The sequence below is a fragment of the Protopterus annectens genome, chromosome 1.part2, assembly GCF_019279795.1.
Source record: "Protopterus annectens isolate FY-2018-M chromosome 1.part2, PAN1.0, whole genome shotgun sequence".
NCBI classification, from domain to species: domain Eukaryota; kingdom Metazoa; phylum Chordata; order Ceratodontiformes; family Protopteridae; genus Protopterus; species Protopterus annectens.
In genome coordinates this window covers 485961448-485979292 of record NC_056727.1, presented here as the reverse complement: position 1 = coordinate 485979292, position 17845 = coordinate 485961448, and the positions used below count along the sequence as shown (strand labels likewise).

General features: G+C 37.3%; 1 protein-coding gene across 1 annotated transcript in view; it reads right to left on the bottom strand.

Annotated features, from left to right (window-relative positions):
- ANAPC1 (anaphase promoting complex subunit 1) overlaps positions 1 to 17845 on the bottom strand; it is a 3613296-nt gene that overhangs the window by 1903837 nt on the left and 1691614 nt on the right. The window contains exon 19 of the mRNA XM_044060160.1: positions 14902 to 15050. Within this exon, the coding sequence (XP_043916095.1) occupies positions 14902 to 15050 (149 nt within the window). The remainder of the gene's footprint in view (positions 1 to 14901; positions 15051 to 17845) is intronic.

Genomic DNA, 17845 nt, shown 5'->3' with positions numbered 1-17845 from the left:
CTCAATGGCAAGCAACCTTGTAACTAGAAGTATAAAGGAAGTTGTTACTCTGGGTCAGATTCTACCGATTTTGGGATCCACAGTTCATTCATTTCTGAAGCATGACCTTGTCCTTCTGATGAAGAGAAATGGCAGCACAATCCAAAATTCAGTTAGTGAATGCAACATCTGCTGGACCAGGCAGAGGAGGATAGGTGTGCCTTTTCTTGTGGGAAATGGGGCAGCCTTTATCATGTAGTACCAAAACACATTCAGATGAAGTGTGGCAAAGCATAGAAGTGACCCTGAAATGTGCCTGCACCTCACTAGACATGTATGCAGTAGCCTACATCATGGGTACAGAAAAGTATGCACTCACATTAGGAAGGCACACCGAATGCATGTTCCCCCAAACAAAGAGAGGCTTAAGGTCACAATTTGATCACCACCTTTGCAATAGCTCTAATGGCAGACTCTTGCCCAAAGCAAAACAAATAGGCCAGCCTGTACAGAGCAATGCTGATGCAGGTAGACAACAGGAGAGAAAAAGGATATGGGGGAATGATATCACCTTTGTGACTAACAGTCGATCTTTTAGCAATGATGCCTGTGAAACCTAACACGACAGTTTTAAGAATGTGCCAGAGCTGAGATTTCTGAAAAAATTCTTCTGGTGTAACTTCAGCCACTATTTGTGTAACTTACTTGCATGCAGTTATTTATCAAATGATAGGAAGGTATTGAAAACTTCCTCCACAAACAAACGGGAGAGAAAGGAATTAATGAATGCTCACTTGTATGACTGGTGATGGTTATTTCCCTTACAGAACCCGAAGTAACTGTGGAGAGCTTTTTGTATTACTTCACTTTACAAGTCAGATGTTCAGGTGCATCATTTATATAAAAAAGACTTCTGTTAGTGGAGTGATTCTTCTGAAACGTTGGGGTAGGAGCATGGTACACCTCCCTGGAGGACGCTCTGGTTTAACCCTTCTTTTGCAGGTCAGCGAATAGTCATCAGCTGGCTGACCACAAGGTAAACTGTAGTCGCAATGCCATATAATGAACAAGATTTTACATCCTTTAGAAAATTTTAATTTCTCAGATAGGCATACCTTTTCACAGCCAATCCTGACATGGTTGACCTAGGAAAAAGCATTTAGAGAGTCATATGCATACATTATAAAGTGTGTGTTCTTTTTTAAACACTTTTCTCTCCTTTGTGTTCCAGCTTCAATGGGATGCTTGAGCTGCTAATCAAACTTATTTTGCCTGGACTGTACTTGAGGCTTAATCTTTGCAGTATACATATATATTTTTGTTTAAAAAAAATAATTCACTCCAACATCACATAACTAATGAGTCCTGCCTTCTCTTAAACCTCACTCCCCCTCCTGAACATTATTCTGCATGTAATGTCCCACATTTTCCATTTATTTAATGAAATGACGAAATGTAATTTTTCCATTTTAAAAGTCCAGCTCCAGTTTTTTTATCTCATCTCCTTTAAAATATTCCAGATACCTGTTTATGCTGGGATGGCACAGACTTACTACAAATTTTTCAGTAACTGCTTTTTGGCAGCCAACAGCATTAAACTTAGTAAGGTCTTACTATGTCTGTGCAATTCAAATCAAACAACATAGGCAAAATAATTTCCCTAGTTGACACCATTTAACCCCCCCCCAAATTCTGTCAAAGTACTCTGTAGGCAATTATTATATTCTGGCATTTTGTTACAGTCCCCAGAAGACGTTCCCAATTACCTTTATCTTCTTCACATCTACAACATTTTCTATTTACCTAAGGAAAAAAAATCATCTGAAGTTTACTTGGAGTATACAAATACCTATTTAAACATTTTCATGTAAAAATCCTCAACCTTCTGGACTTTGCAATGTACATGGAAGCCCTACAGATTTTTTCTCATTGCTCCTTTGAAAATTCTATCTTTTTCTCCTTCCCCAATCTTTTCAAACTTCCTTTGATTGTTTCTTATAATTTCAAGTAATATTCTATGTCTTACTATTTATCCCTTTTAACAGTATCTTCTGTTCCATACTCAACTAAAAACTCTACTAGAAGCTAGTCTTTCACTTAGAACTTCAGTGTTCCTTTCTCACTGCCTGTACTCTGCAATCAATACCTGACAGGGCAGGCAATGTATATCTGCAGTCCAAACCCCTGCTTAGCCTCATCCCACTCTAACACCTTTCACAGCTGCATTACCTGCTTTCAGTATCTCAGTTCCTTTGCTAATTTCCTCCAGTAAATTCCGGCGCATTTTCCCTATTTCTATACCTACCTGCAGATATCTCTACTGGTAAAAATTATTTTCTTCATAGCTGAAATAGCTTACTTCTTAGAAAGCTTTTTGTTAGTTAAAGAATACAATACCCTGTATGGTTGTTTCTACTCTCCTTAAGGAACTGCATTCATAATCTTACTCTCTACTTCTCGATCAACACCCCCCTACAATGTTTCATCCTCATTCTTTTTCACTTTGATTTCTAACCTTCTGCACGAGATACATTAGCCTTACCTGTGTTGTTTGAAAAATACTTCTTCAAATCAGGAAAACCTAAACTACTGTGTTCTCTGGGAGGATAAATGTATCCTACATAATTCTTGGCCTCTTCCTTTCACATATAAATTCCTTCAATTCTTTAACTATTATCCACAATTTCACCTCTGGGTGACAAAATACAATTGAGCCATATACAAGACAAAAGGGACTAAATGTGTTTCACTGCTTGCATGTTACCTATATACATAATCAACAGCATACAGTTCCTTAATCTTTGTCACTGTTATAACACAATCTTTATCAATCCAAACATCTATGTAATTCATCTTATGTCTACAGAATGATAGGTACTGCTTTACCAATTCATTTATGAATACACTGTTTACTGCTAAAGCTTTTTTACATTCATTTACTTTATATCCAGAAAAGACATGAAACTGACTCAAAATGGTCCACCATAACCACTTGATTTGGAAAAACTGTGACAATCTGGGGGAATCAATCTTCATTTTTTGGACAATGTACATGGTTTTTGTGTTTGTTATAAGTTAAAAGGGGGTAGGGGCATCAGAAATGTTTTTTAGTACCTTTACTGATGCAAAAGGTATTAAAAATGTGACATGGGTACAAATGGAGATGACAAAAGGCAACTATACAAGAGAAACATTTCTGTACGAATGTAAGCAAAACACTGCAATTATACATTCAAAAGAATAGTCATGTAAAGACAGGAGTAATAGCTTTTTACCAGAATAAATACTCTGTCATTATTAATATGGCATGTAAATGCTTGTACAGACAAAAAGCAGAGAGTATTGAATTACAGTGAGAACTGAAAGTGCAAGTATAAATGTTACAAGAGGCACATCTGGCTAGAAATGAACATGTGAATTTGACAAAGGGTTTCAGGCGGGTGGACAAGCTGAATTTCACAGAAAAAGGGGAGTAATAATACTGACTGCTACAGGGGCTCCAAAAGAGGGGAAAAAAAAGAAAATAACAGTAGATTTTATACGAGTAAGGAGTTACTGGTAGTAGAGGAGGATTATACTGGCATTTATTTATATTCCACTTAAAACAACTATTATTGACCTTAAGAGAATTTTGGAATAAATTAGGTTTCAGCAATAATTATTATTTATATGTGGTTATTAGAAAGGGATTTGAAATACTGAGGCTATATTGGGGAGGGGGACCTAGAAGGAAAAATTTAACAAAACAAGGCAGATTTCTAAAAAAGTACACGAGAACATTTTATATGCCAAAAGATAAGAATTCAGTAGCAGAAACTCAGAATTTGCATTATATTCCCAAAAGAGCAATACGTGGGCTAGACTGGATACAAATTGTATTTCACAGGAGCATGTTTCTTTAACTAAAGACTACTAACATATTCAAAAACTATTGCAGATCACACACCCGTAAAAACGTCAGTTGTAGGATAGTGAAGGAAAATGAGACATTGGCACTTTCTTTCTTAAACTGCTACAGAGAGTAATTTAAAGAATCATTGGTGGATTGCTGTTTGGGAAGACAGAAACTTAGAAGGGAGAGCTAGTGACTGGGATAAAATGAATATGGTGTTTTAAAACAATGCAGAAATTAAGAGAGAAAGAGACATGGGAAAGTAGTAATATGAATTATTTAGCAGTGTTGACAGAGGTTAAAGTGTTGCAGAATAAGGGGAATCTCTGAGAACAAGAGAAGGAGAAACTGCAGACTGCTAAACGGGAAAGTGAGGGAGTACTTGGATAACATGCATGAGTTTTGAAATGTTGCTCTCAAGCAACTATTTTTGGTAACTCCAGAGCATAAAGACTTTTAGCACAACTACTTAGGTTGCTGCAAACTTAGGAAGCCTGTAACAAGATTACACAAAGGTGTTAGAAATATATCAGAAATGTTATGAAAATTTGTATAAAGCAGATGAATGTTGAAACCAAGAAAGGCACAAATGGAAATATTTATGGAAGACTTAATTATGCCAAGATTAGAAGTTGAGGGTGAACCATTAAATAGTTAAGGTAGGAAGACACAGGATAAAAACTGTGATGTATAACAAAACAACAGGGAAGATGGTACTCCTGTGGAAGTTTGGAAGATGGGAAGAAAAAAAGGGATGAAGATTTAGAAGGCTTTATTTAATAATATTTTAAGGAGGGAGGGAGTGCCAGCATCTAGGAAGAAGGTTGTGTTGGCTCTGTTAGCCACAGGGGGGTAAAGACCCTTAAGACCAAACTTCATACAGACACATTTCAGTTTTAAACCGCCATTATAAAGTGATTATGTCTGTATTAGCTATGAAAACAAAGATATTGCCAAACTTGGATGAGAGGAAAACATTTGACAAAATTAATATAGTAATGCTGAATTACAAGGAAGGAAAGTGTAAGAGAATTCCACTACTGTGAGTCTTGATGCATAGACAGTATTCGATAGAGTCAGTTGCGATTTTACGAGTAAGGCAATAGCAGCACTTACATTCCCTGATAGAACAGCAGGGTTATTTAGAATGATTTCTGAAGGTTTGAAGGCAATAATTAAGGTGGAAGGGTTCCTCACCAGCAACCTGAGTTTGTACAGAGGAACCAGTTAGGGGTGTCTTCTTTCATTTTAATTCCTTTGTATTTAGAGCCATTAGCAAAGAAACTAAGGTAGTAACAAAGGCAAGGATATAACTGGTATTACCTTTAAAAAGTTAGCTTTATTTGCAGATAACATTATCTTGAACTTGACAAATCCAGACAAGGATATCTCAGTGTTGTGGAATATTTTGAAACAAACAATTTCATGTCTTTTCAGGTTATAAAATAAAACAAGGCTATGTAGCCACACATGAACTGGTTCAGCAATATCCATATTTAAGAGGATACGATAAGATGAAGTATTTAGGTGTATTTATTAAAAACAATTCTATTAAGGCAACTTAGGATATGTGGGAAAAGACTAAATGAGAGAGAATACAAAGAATGAGAAGCTAGAAGCTCCTGACTACAGACATGGGTAGAAAGATGCAAGCAGCGAAAATACTTTAGACCCTTCATTTTAAATGCAGGTTATGTATATTTTCTTATCAACCAGTGGATAAGTTGTGGGTGATAATTAATAAAGAGCTGAAGGAATTTATGGGAGGGGAGAGTTAAGTGGGGACAAGCTGAGTTTTCCCATAAAACTGGCTGATTTAGGATTACCTGATTTGATGGGATACCTTAGAACTATATGGTTAAGGCTCATATCATTCAAACAGGTGGTTATAAATTGAAGGGGAAAAGTGATGATTAAATGGGGGGTGAAAAATAAGGAGAAAGCACAGGATTTTAGATGCAGGACCTTAAGGAGAATAACACCATACAGAGTATTATATACATTAAGTAGCAGAAAGCACTATAAGAATTAAGAAATACGGCAATGGAGAAAGGAGATTGAGGAGTACAGAAAACAGGCAAGAGGGAGCTGGAACTTAGTGGAGGAAATCAGCAAAGGAACTAAGGTATTAAGAAGCAATAAATAGGGAGGGAAAGGTAACAGAATGGGACAAGACTAAGAAGTCTAAACTGTAGGTTAGAGACTGCCCTCTCTACCAGGGACCGATAGAGTAGAGGCGGAGTAAGGCATAGGAGAGTGTTAAGTGCTACACCAGCTCTTCTGGTAGAATTTTTAGCTGAATCTAAACACAAGCTACTGTTAAAAAAGATATATAGAATGTCATATAAAATGCTGCAAGATAATCATTTAGAGAAAAATTAGAAAACACTGGGAAAAGGGAATAGAAAGGCAACTTACAAACCAAAAATAGAAGGGCATCTGTAAGGCTCTCACGTATGCGACAAAGTCCATAAATGTTAGGGTGTTGCACTGAAGTGTTTGCATAGGTATTTTTATACCCAATGCAGACTTCAGACAAATTATTTCCTCAAGAGACTGCAAATGCAGGTGGCGATGGAAGATATATGGGTAATATCAAATAAGTTTTTGAAAATGTAATAAACTGGCAGATTTAAAAAATTCCTTGTCCAGTACTTTTGTCAGAAATGTTGGGGGAGCAAATGCTTCTAAGTAATTTTTTTTTTGAGCTGGGAGACAGGATCTGAATTGTATAAACACACTAAAGGTCTTAACAAAGTTTAATACTTGTCAAAAATCAAAATCTAATCCAGTGGTAACTGAAGTACTGAATACTGTAAAGGAGATAAAAGGACTAGAGGAAGAATATTTAGAAAATGGAAGAAAAACTGCATAGAAATAAATGGAATTTGTGGGAATAATAGATACAGAATAATGGTCAGGAGGAGTAACATTTAATATGAGGCAGGAATTTATTTAATGATGGAATGAATGAAAATTATTAAAAATAAACATACATGTATAACGTATGAAAATAACAATGGAAAGTGTTACTATGGTTATGTCTTGTTACATGTACATTAATGAACAAATTGTGATGTGATGACTAAAAAAAGATGTTTAAAAATGTTCCACATTATTAACATCTCTTTGTCTGGATTTATCAAGGGCAAAATAATACTACCTGAAAATAAAGCAAACTTTTCTTGATTATCATTATATTTTTCAATTAGTGAATATCATATTTTTCTTTGCTTATTACTCCAAGCATAAAGTAAGCAACTGATGGGAAACAGGACACCCCAGCCTGGTGTATCTCTCCAAACATAGCTTGTCAGAGAGAAGCCCGCCTAACTTAATCTTGCCACCAACCCTTCATGTATCCTTGCTGACACTTTTAGTCTATGAAGAAATGCAAATGCTACCACCATCCTACTTAAGACAACCCTAGTTAACTCTATGCAATGCTTTCTCTGCATCAAGGTTGACCAACAGTGGCAATGGTTTCTTATACTCTCACTTACCTCTTGATCATTGTTCCATCAATGCTATCAAATTTTTGCCTTCCCTCTTCCATAAACCTACATTGATCTGCAGCTACCAATTTTGATAGCAACTTTTGTCATTCTCATAGCTAATGAAGGCAAACACTTTACAATCATTGTTTGAAGCTGGTTTATATAATGTTTGATTTGAGGGGGTTTCACACTTTTTGAGCAATACAGTCAGTACAGCTTTCTAAGATGTTGGTATCCCCCACTTGTTCAAATGTTGTTCAAGTTTTCCAAATCTTTCTCACGCTTTTCCTCCTAACTCCTAAATTTCCACTAGAATACCATATGTTCCTGGAGACATCTCTAGTGATTGACTATACATCACTGTTATTTCATCTCGTTCTCTCTCAGATATTAAATGTTGAATCTGATCTTCCTCTAAGATGACACAACCAATTCTTCCATAAATATTTTCATGTGTTCATTTTCTTGCTTTCCCTCTTCGTCCATGTTATATACACTTTCATAAATGTTATAAATACCTCTAATATGTTTTTAAGATTTGACGTTACTTTTTCAAGTCAAAGGCTCCCTAAATTCGAATACATTTCTTACTACTTTCTGTTGTCCAAGTTACTGTACTTAAAGATTTTGTGATCTACAGTTATCAAAAATAGTTTCTTTTCAGCAACTGTTCTAAACCCATCTATGTTATCTATATACTCCCTTATTTTCTTTTTAGCATTCTGCTGTTGCCCTCCTTTTTGTTCCTATACATACTCCTGCTTCCTGCAATACTTTAACTTTGTCAGCTAATTCCTATTATACTTCTGTCCCATTTCTCATTCTTTCTTTTTTCTATAATGTTTTAAAGTACATTTTCATTTTATTCCATTCAATTGCTATCCCTTCTGAAATAAATTTTACACAATTACCCTGCAGCTTTATCTTAATTGTTAATGGGGCATTAAATCAAAAGGTGCTTCAAGAAAGTATTAGTTTAAGGGCGTGTGCACTTATGCAACCAGGGTACTGTGCGTTTTTTTATTTTTTGTATTTTTCCCCTAACAGATTTGTTTTTCAATTAAGTTGTAAAGGTTATAGGTAACATTAAAGGTGGGAAAAGTTTTGAAATGATTTATTGTGGTCTCTTCTTTTTATATCACAAACACATGGCATTTTAACAGGGGTGCTTACACTTTTTATATCCACTGTGTGTGTGTGTGTGTGTGTGTGTATGTATATATGTATATATATATATATATATATATATATATATATATATATATATATATATATATACACACACACACATATACAGTGGATATAAAATGTTTACATACCCCTGTTAAAATGTCAGGTTTTTGTGATATCATTTCAAAACTTTTCCAACCTTTAATGTGACCTATAACCTGTACAATTCAATTGAAAAACAAAGAAATCTGTTAGGGGAAAAATATAAAAAATAAAAAATGTACAATACGCTGGTTGCATAACTGCGCACACCCTTAAACTAATACTTTGCTGTGTGTGCACGCCCTTAAACTAATACTTTGTTGAAGCACCTTTTGATTCAATTACAGCATTCATTCTTCTTGGATAGGAGTCCATCATCATGGCACATCTTTCACCTGGTAATATTTGCCCCTCTTCCTTGCAAAAGCGCTCCAAATCTGTCAGATTGCAAGGGCATCTCTTGTGCACAGCCCTCTTCATGTCACCCCATACATTTTCTATTGGATTAAGGTTTGGGTTCTGGCTGGGCCATTTCAAAATTTAAATTTTCTTCTGGTGAAGCCATTCTTTTATTGATTTGGATGTATGCTTGTGGTCATTGTAGTGTTGAAAGGTGAAATTCCTCTTCATCTTTAGCATGAAGGTTTTGGGCCAAAAGTGATTGGTATTTGGAACTATTCATAATTCCCTCCACCTTGTCTAAAGCCCCAGTTCCAGCTGAAGAAAAGCATCCCCAGAGCATGATACTACCACCACCATGCTTCAACATGGGGATGGTGTCCTTTTGGTGCCAAATGTACCTTTTGGAATTCTGGCAAAAAGTTCAGCCTTGGTCGCATCAGACCATAACGCATTTTCCCACATGCTTTTGGGAGACTCAATGTATTGTTTGCAAATTTTAGCTGGGCCTGGATGTTTTTGTGTGTAAGAAAAGGCTTCTGTCTTGCAACCCTACCCCATAGTCCAGACATATGGAGAATATGGGAGATTGTTGTCACATGTAGTACACAAACAGTACTTGCCAGAAATTCCTGCAGCTCCTTCAGTGTTGCTGTAGGTCTCTTGGCAGCCTCCCTGAACAGTTTTTGTCTTGTCTTTTCATCAATTTTGGAGGGAGGTCCAGTTCTTTGCAATGTCACTGTTGTCCCATATTTTCTCCACTTTTTGATGACTGTCTTCACTGTGTTCCATGGTATATCCAATGCTGTGGAAATTTTTTTGTACACTTCTCCTGACTGAGATCTTTCAACAATGAGATCCCTTTGATGCTTTGTAAACTCTCTGCAAACCATGGCTTTTGCTGTAGCAGGCAACTGAGTAAATGATGGGAAAATCCTACCATGACAGCTGAATTTTATTTGGGGTTAATCAAAGTCTCTAACTGATAGCAGGTGTGCACCCAAGAAGACTGAATATTGTAATTAAATCAAAATGTGCTTCAACGCATTAGTTAAAGGGTGCGCACACACAACAAAGTATTAGTCTAAGGGTGTGCACACTTATGCAACCAGCGTAGTGTATTTTTTTTTTATATGTTTTCCCCCAACAGATTGGTTTGTTTTTCAATTGAATTGTACAGGATATAGGTCACATTAAAGGTGGGAAAAGTTTTGAAATGATTTATTGTGGTCTCATTTTATTATATCACAAAAACCTGGCATTTTAACAGGGGTGTGTAAACTTTATATATCTACTGCAGATCTACATATATCTATATACATACACACACACACACACACACACACACACACACACACACACATATATATATATATACACACACACACACACACACACACACACACACACTTTCTCACACACACTTTACAGAGTGGTATGTTTTTGCATGTTTCGTTGTACAGGTGTCGTGTGATTTGGATCGCATGATGTATATGATTTTAAAAGCTTCACTTAACTTGTTACACTTGAGAAAGCTCATAGTTGCGAAAGCTTGTGATTTTTATTATTAAAGATATCATTTGAATGCTGTGTCTTTCCCCTGAGATAGTAGCTGGGTGTTTTTGTTTACAAGAGCAGTTCAGTCATGTTGGGAGTCAGACAACAGTTTGGCTCCTGTAGGGAAAATGCTAGACTTCTCATAAATTCGAAGGTCTTCATTTAGACCTGCAGTTCCTCCTGCATTTGCACCTGTATCAGGGAGCTATACACATATGAACAGATGTGCATTACTGTGGCTGTCAGGAAAGTCATTACCAGAGCCAGATGCTTTGAAAAGTCTATGTCATCAGCACGGAGCAGAAAGCTCACAAAGGTAAAATGAAAGGGCATTCCCACACTGCAAATCCGAGAACTGTTTTGTGCTTACTAGATATGGCAGATACACATATTGTCTTTGAGGACTAGAATGACAATGAACAGAATGAGCATAGGCAAGGGAATGAATCTGGGCATGTGGAGAGAAACATGCTAAGTTTGGAGACATCTAAAACTGGCTTTCATAGGCAGTTTTTTTTTCAGCATAAGGACACATTTGGAGTAAAATATGGAAGTCTTTCCCCTGGAAACCTCTATGGCCTCCTGTTACCATAACAGTTATAGAAGAGGGTTGGCTAACTCCAGCTGTCCCTTAGAATCAGGAACATTTCCAAGAATGTGGTGACAGTCTCTAATGTCATTCTGTACCCAGAAGAGATAAAGTTTAGGACCTATCTGTGGTGAGTAACGCTCATTTGTTTCAGAACAGGTTTCGACATCTTTCCAGGTGGAAGAAAAATGAGGAGGGCTAAACAGGCAAAGAGCGTCAGGGAGGGAGGGCCAGATGCTGGCTGAGTTATGGTCGATCAGAGGTCTAAGCTCAAGTAAACTCAGACCTCCTATCCAGTTTAGCTCTCTCTTTTTCCTGGTCATCTCTAGTTTTTCAAAGTCAAAATTTTTTTTTTGTTTTTTGTTTTTGGTCAACTAATATCTGGTTAACCTATTACAAAAGAAGTCAGCATTTTTGAAAGAATAACTGAAATTGCAACATGGAATACACAGATGGAAGGGGATGCTTCAGTGCCCCCATTCCCTTCCCTTCTTCTTCCAACTTTTTGAACACTTGTTGTGTCAGAGCACCAAACAAGAAATGTTTATCGACAGTAGTGTTCAACTGACCATCAGTGTCTGCCAGTAACAGCTGAATCCACAGCTATGTAAGCCTAAGGATTACTAGCCCCAATGTCCTAGAATTCATCTCCACCGTATCACTGTCACATTTAATCTTTTGAGTAGTATGGGTTAGCCTGGATATCTGTTCTATCTGAAGTTTATTTTTTCTATTTCTGCTGTAATGTCCTTTACCACTTTGAGGACCTCAGTTTAATGTTATGCAGTACGAGTCTGGCAGATGATGAGTCTGAAGCCAAAACAACCAAATAAATGAATCCATCTACAACTCTATTTTCTCTATTGTTAGGAAAAGTGCTAGAACCAAATACCAACTTAAAACATTTGGTGGCATCCAGGGATAAAATATGGTCAGCAATTAGACTGCTGTTCAGGTGTTGACAGGTTTGAACTCTATAAAACCTTTCCAGTTTCTCTGGTGCAGGACAGTGGGAGTCTAGTTCCAGCACAGGAGTCAAAAAGGCATCCTGAACTTCCTCCGAAACTAGTGGGACTGCAGTGTCTTAGTTTCGCCAACCCACAAGATCCAAATATTGTTTTTTGGTGCCTGACATTTTATGATATTCCCTCTTAAAGTGCTCCCGTATAACAGAGTCTCCTTCAAATAATCTTCTTGTTATCCAAGTCATAACCTAAGGGACAAAGTGTAAGCTAGGTTCTTCTCTTGCCTTCTGATGAGTAATCCATCTTCCTGGAATGGAAAGGCAATGGTTTTCTTTTCACCAAGTTCTTGTGGGAACTTTGCCAGGAAAAAAATATTCAGAGACTTTGAAAAGTTCTGCAAGGGTATATTTATGTGAACCACAGATGCCAGGGAAGGCATCCAAGTAGATAGCATACTCTGCTTGCAGGGGAAAATGAACCTTTAAGAGGTAGCATACATATTCCCAGCATTATTTTGTCATTATATGTTCAATCAGCCCTATATACTGAACTAGGCCAATAAAACAACAGTCCTTCCTAATCTGCTGCACCATCAATTTAATTTAGACATTAGACATTCTCGTGAATATAATTTTAAGTAAAGGATTATAAGGTCACTGGTACATGGACAATGAACATGCTTGTCAACTCCTGACATGGGCAACTCTGAAGGGGGTGAACAGAATTGGCAGATAAGACAATGAAAAAAAGGGGCTGGAAATCCACCTGAATGGAACTGGAATCCTCCAGCTTGTTTGGCAATATGACACTAACATTCTGTACTTTGTTGTCTTTCTTAAATATTTTCTCTTCAACTTCCTTGTAGCAGTGGCCTTTTCTGTACACCCTTTACAACAATGTCTCCCTTGAAGATGGATGCACGACAGCCTGCATAATGGCTTCCAGCTTCATACAAGCTAATCATACCACAGGAATTGTAATGCAAAGGCAATCCACACAAAGATCATCAGTGGTTCAGAATCTTAACCATTCTGACTTGAAAGGAACACAGAAAAAATCTTAAACTGTGTATTATTTAATAATGAAACTCAACAAAAAAGGAGCACATTTGAATCCTTGTTGACTGATCAGGCAATGAAGAGGAATGAAAAGATGGCCTAGTCTTCCTATATGGGGGGCTTCCTCATCAGCCGTCATGCAAAAGGGTCCCGAATTCTCTTACATACTGCCTGAAAACACTACTAGAGAGGACCATCTACTATTAGAATACTTAAAACAGATCGCAACCTATCACTCAAAAGCCAGCAGATCAGATTTAAGGTTTTATATGAAAAATTAATATGTAAAATGTTTTTTGATAATTTTGAGAGACAGCATGCAAGCTAATGTATCCCCTGGAATCCTGCTCTAAATATCATCAACTCTGGGGTCTCTGTACTATAAGGACAAAGATATTGTAACAGCAGTGATCACTTTCAGTGAACTTATTTTACTGTGAAGGTACTGAAAACCAATTCTCACAAGTAATTTCTGGGCAATTCATTTATTCCCACTCAAACCAAAATAAGAACCTGCTAGCTTAACGTACCTTAAAGATATGAAGTCGGTAAAAATTAATTCCAAACAAAAACAGAGCGGAACAAAACAGAAACAAAACAAAATAACAAGTTCCAAAGGACAAACCACATGAGTCCTTCTAAGTTTTAGCACTTTCTTTAATATTTTCACGACAGAACTTCCTTAGAATCTGAGGAAGTTCTATCGTGAAAATATTAAAGAACAAAAGCCCTTAATCTTAGAAGGACTCTCCTGGTTTGTCCTTTGCAACTTGTTATTTTGTTAAAGATAAGAAGGCCAACAGCCTTTTGGTTACACTTTTTATCTACACTTCCTTATCCAGTGCAATCAAGACATCAAAGATGATTACATTATTTCACTGTCTGTGTAAATCATGACATTTTATTCAGAATAAGAGTGAATACACAGTTTACAGGAACTAGTCTTCTATGAGAAAAAATTGCAATAAAAATATATTAAAAATTCTGTGTTCCAAAAATATACATGGAGTGTATGTAAATAAAGAGCTAATACTTAATCTGCATTTTAGTCTCTTATCAAAAGCTTAACCCCACAAAATGTCTACATTATATATATATATTATATATTTGAAGCTTCAAATTTCGAACCTCATATATTCGACAACATATGAGCGAAACTTGAAACCTCGAATATATAATAAAAAAGTAAAAAAAAACTTACCATAACAGTCTGAGCAGGGGTCAAGCCCCCCTGTGCCCCCCACACCCCACTACGTAAATATACCAACTCCGAGACTGCACTTCAGTGCAGAAAAAGGGAAATGTTCCCATTCTGTGCGTATGGTGCCGTTGCCTTTCACCTTTGAACTTTTCAAAGTTCGATCATATGGTATCGACCATGTGACATTCGAATGTTTAAACATTCGGCAATTTAATAGGTACCATATATATATATATATATATATATATATATATATATATAAAACACACACGTGTATACACACACACACATATATATATATATATATACATACATACACACGCACACATATATGCATGTATATATATATATATATATATATATATATATATATATATATATATATATATATATATATACATTAGATAGACTGTAAAAACACGTTTGTACGGTGGTGCTAACCAGTGCCTTTAGGGAACTAGTACCTGAATAATGTAATTACTGGTGTGCTTGTATAAACTGAAGTCACTATGAGGAAAACAAATTTATTTTTCTGTGAGATGACAAACATACCAGAATAACCAATCTGCTTCTTTCACAGATGCCTGGCAAATAAGGATAAGGTGGTACAAGATCCCCTCTCAGGCAGCAACTCAGCCACTGATAGATGCTTGAAGGCTCACAAGTGAAGAAAGGAGGCTGGTTCATGAAGCTTGTTTGGGCTAAATGGAATAATAGGAAAAAGAAGAATGTTAAAATATGAAGCACATTTATTTTACATGAAGAGATACCAACTAGACATGTTCTCTAATAATTCAGAAAACTTGTTCAGGAAAAAAGAAAATCAGAAGCTGAGAAATGAAGACTTGGCAGTTATAGTGCATAACAAGCAGAAACTAGAAGTACGAAAAACATGCTCACAATAATGTAAAATAAAATGAAATAAAATAAATAAACTGCAAATACAAGGTTCCTCTGAGTTATGTACTTTACTTACGGTTCACTGTACTCATATAATAAGGGAAATGACAAGCAGCAGCAAACTTTTAATGCAGAACCATTTTTTCTATTACTTTTGGGGAATCCTGTTTATTATCACAGATTCCTTAAACATCCATACAAAGAATATGGGTTTAGCCAAAATCGTACAAATCCAGTGCTTGCTCATTTGCTGCATGCATGGATATGCTTCTTAATGCTAGAAGCCTAAACAGTCAACTGCACACCCTGGAAGTATTCCTCGCCTTAGAAGATGCTGACATCTGTGCGGTCACTGAGACTTGGTTCAAGGCCACAGACAGCACTCCAGCCATACAAGGCTACAAAGCCTTTCACAAGTTCAGACCCCAAAATGAAGGTGAATAAACCAAAGGTAGAGGTGTACTCATTTTATTAGATCCAAGTACACCTTGAAACTGGTGAAACAGTACGACTCCCTTGAGCTACTTCAGGTCCAAATAACTATAGGTAAAATTCCCTACCACATCAAAGCTAGCTACAGATCCAAGAACCAAAGGTATAGCCGCCTCAAAACTGAAAAAAATCACCAAAACAAAAAAGGCAAGTCAAGTCTACCTAGACTTGCTAGAGTCACTCAATATACAACCAAACATCTTAGTCATGGGAGACTTCAACTACCAGTCCATGGATTGCTCAACTTACACGTGCATAAATACGATCGTACTGAGGTACATGGACTTTAATTCAAACGCCCTGGAGCAGTTAGTCTGCACCCCCACAAGGGACTCAAATGTCATAAACCTATTACTTACCAACCATGGGGGGGGGCATTGCACTACCTCCAGTGTGTTGTCCTCCCTGGTTAACTCAGACCATAATTCTGTCTCATTTGAAGTAAAGATCAAATCCAACACTACCACAGGAGCAAAAAAACTGAAAAATTTCCCAAAGCAAACTATAGTCTTTGAAGTGATGGTATAAAAGGTTTCCAAGGCCTTGCTAACAAAGCCAGTGATGACTCTTATGCAAAGGGGTACAGAAATACCCTAGGGAGCCACTTAAACAAATGCATTGACTCGGCTGTACCCAACAGGACTAAAACCAGGTCCTTTCGAAAAAACAAGCCTACCCTGATGGACTGCAAGTATAAATAAGTAACTTAACAAATGACAGAAACTGATATCTAAGAGCAAGAGGAAAGGAAGATTACCCTCCACAGCTTAAACAAGCAAATTAGAAATTTTGTAAAGTCCTCTAAAGCCAGTTATGAGACTACATTAGCTTCCCTAGCTAAAGACAATCATAAGGCATTCTGTGTGCTGAACTTATAGCGGATGGCACCACTCACACAGAACCTGAAGAAATTGCCAACCTGCTAGCCGACAGATTTGGCGATAACTTCACCCCCCCCAATCTGTCCCCACCAGCCACTCCCCACAGTCTTCCTGACACCAGTCCTCTACCAAGTATCTCCAAAAACAGGCCATACAGGCATTCTCCAAAGCCAAAAATATGGCCTCTATAGGACCAGATAATAGCCCAGGCTGCTTAGTAAATAATCTACAACAAGACCTAGAGGGACCACTTAGCACTCTCTTTAACCACAGCCTGAACACTGGTTGTATGCCGGCAGAATGGACAACAGCAATAGTAATCCTCTTGCACAAAGGCAGTCCATCAATCGACCCTGGCAACTATAGACCCATTAGCGTGACCAGCCTTAACTGCAAGTTCATGGAAAGAATCATCATGGACTTATCAACCAGGACATAGGCAACCAACTCTTGACTCGACTCAGTTTGGTTTTGTCAAGGGTAGATCTTGCTTATTAACCTGGTGGACTTCTTTGAGAATGAAACCAGTGCCCTGGATCAAGGGAAAGCAGTACATACTGCCTATCGTGATTTAGCCAAGGCATTTGATGCAATTCCCCACTCAGGGATCATTGAGAAACGCTCCCAGCTGGGGATTAACCAAACATCACTGAATGGGTAGCCAGCTGGCTCACCGATAGAACGCACACTGTCAAAGTTGGGAAGTCTACTTCCACCAGTAGATCATTTACAAGTGGTGTACTACAAGGATCTGTACTGGGCCCCCTATTGTTTGGAATCTATTTCTCTGAGGACAAGATAACAGTAAATGCCCTGTGGTTACCAAGTTTGCAGATGATTGTAAACTGGGCGCAATTCGCAGAGTCCCCCGACGATGTCAACATATTACAGAAGGGACTGACGAAAACAAATGACTGGTGCCAAAGCCACAGACTTAAACTAAATGCAAAAAAATGCCTCATTATCCCCTTTGGCAAAGTAGCAGCCCCTGCATTATGATGCAGATAGCACCTCTCTAAGTGCAAACCCAGTAGTGCAAGGCTTGGGAACACAGGTTGATAGCAATCTAAACTTTGATCACCATGTCCCCATAGTGGTAAGAGAAGTCTTCTACACTGCATATCTCATAAATAAAGGCATTACTTCCAAGACCAAGGAGGTCATAACTCTGCTGTACTTGACCCTTATATGACCACTAACTGAGTACAATGCTCCCTTCTGTA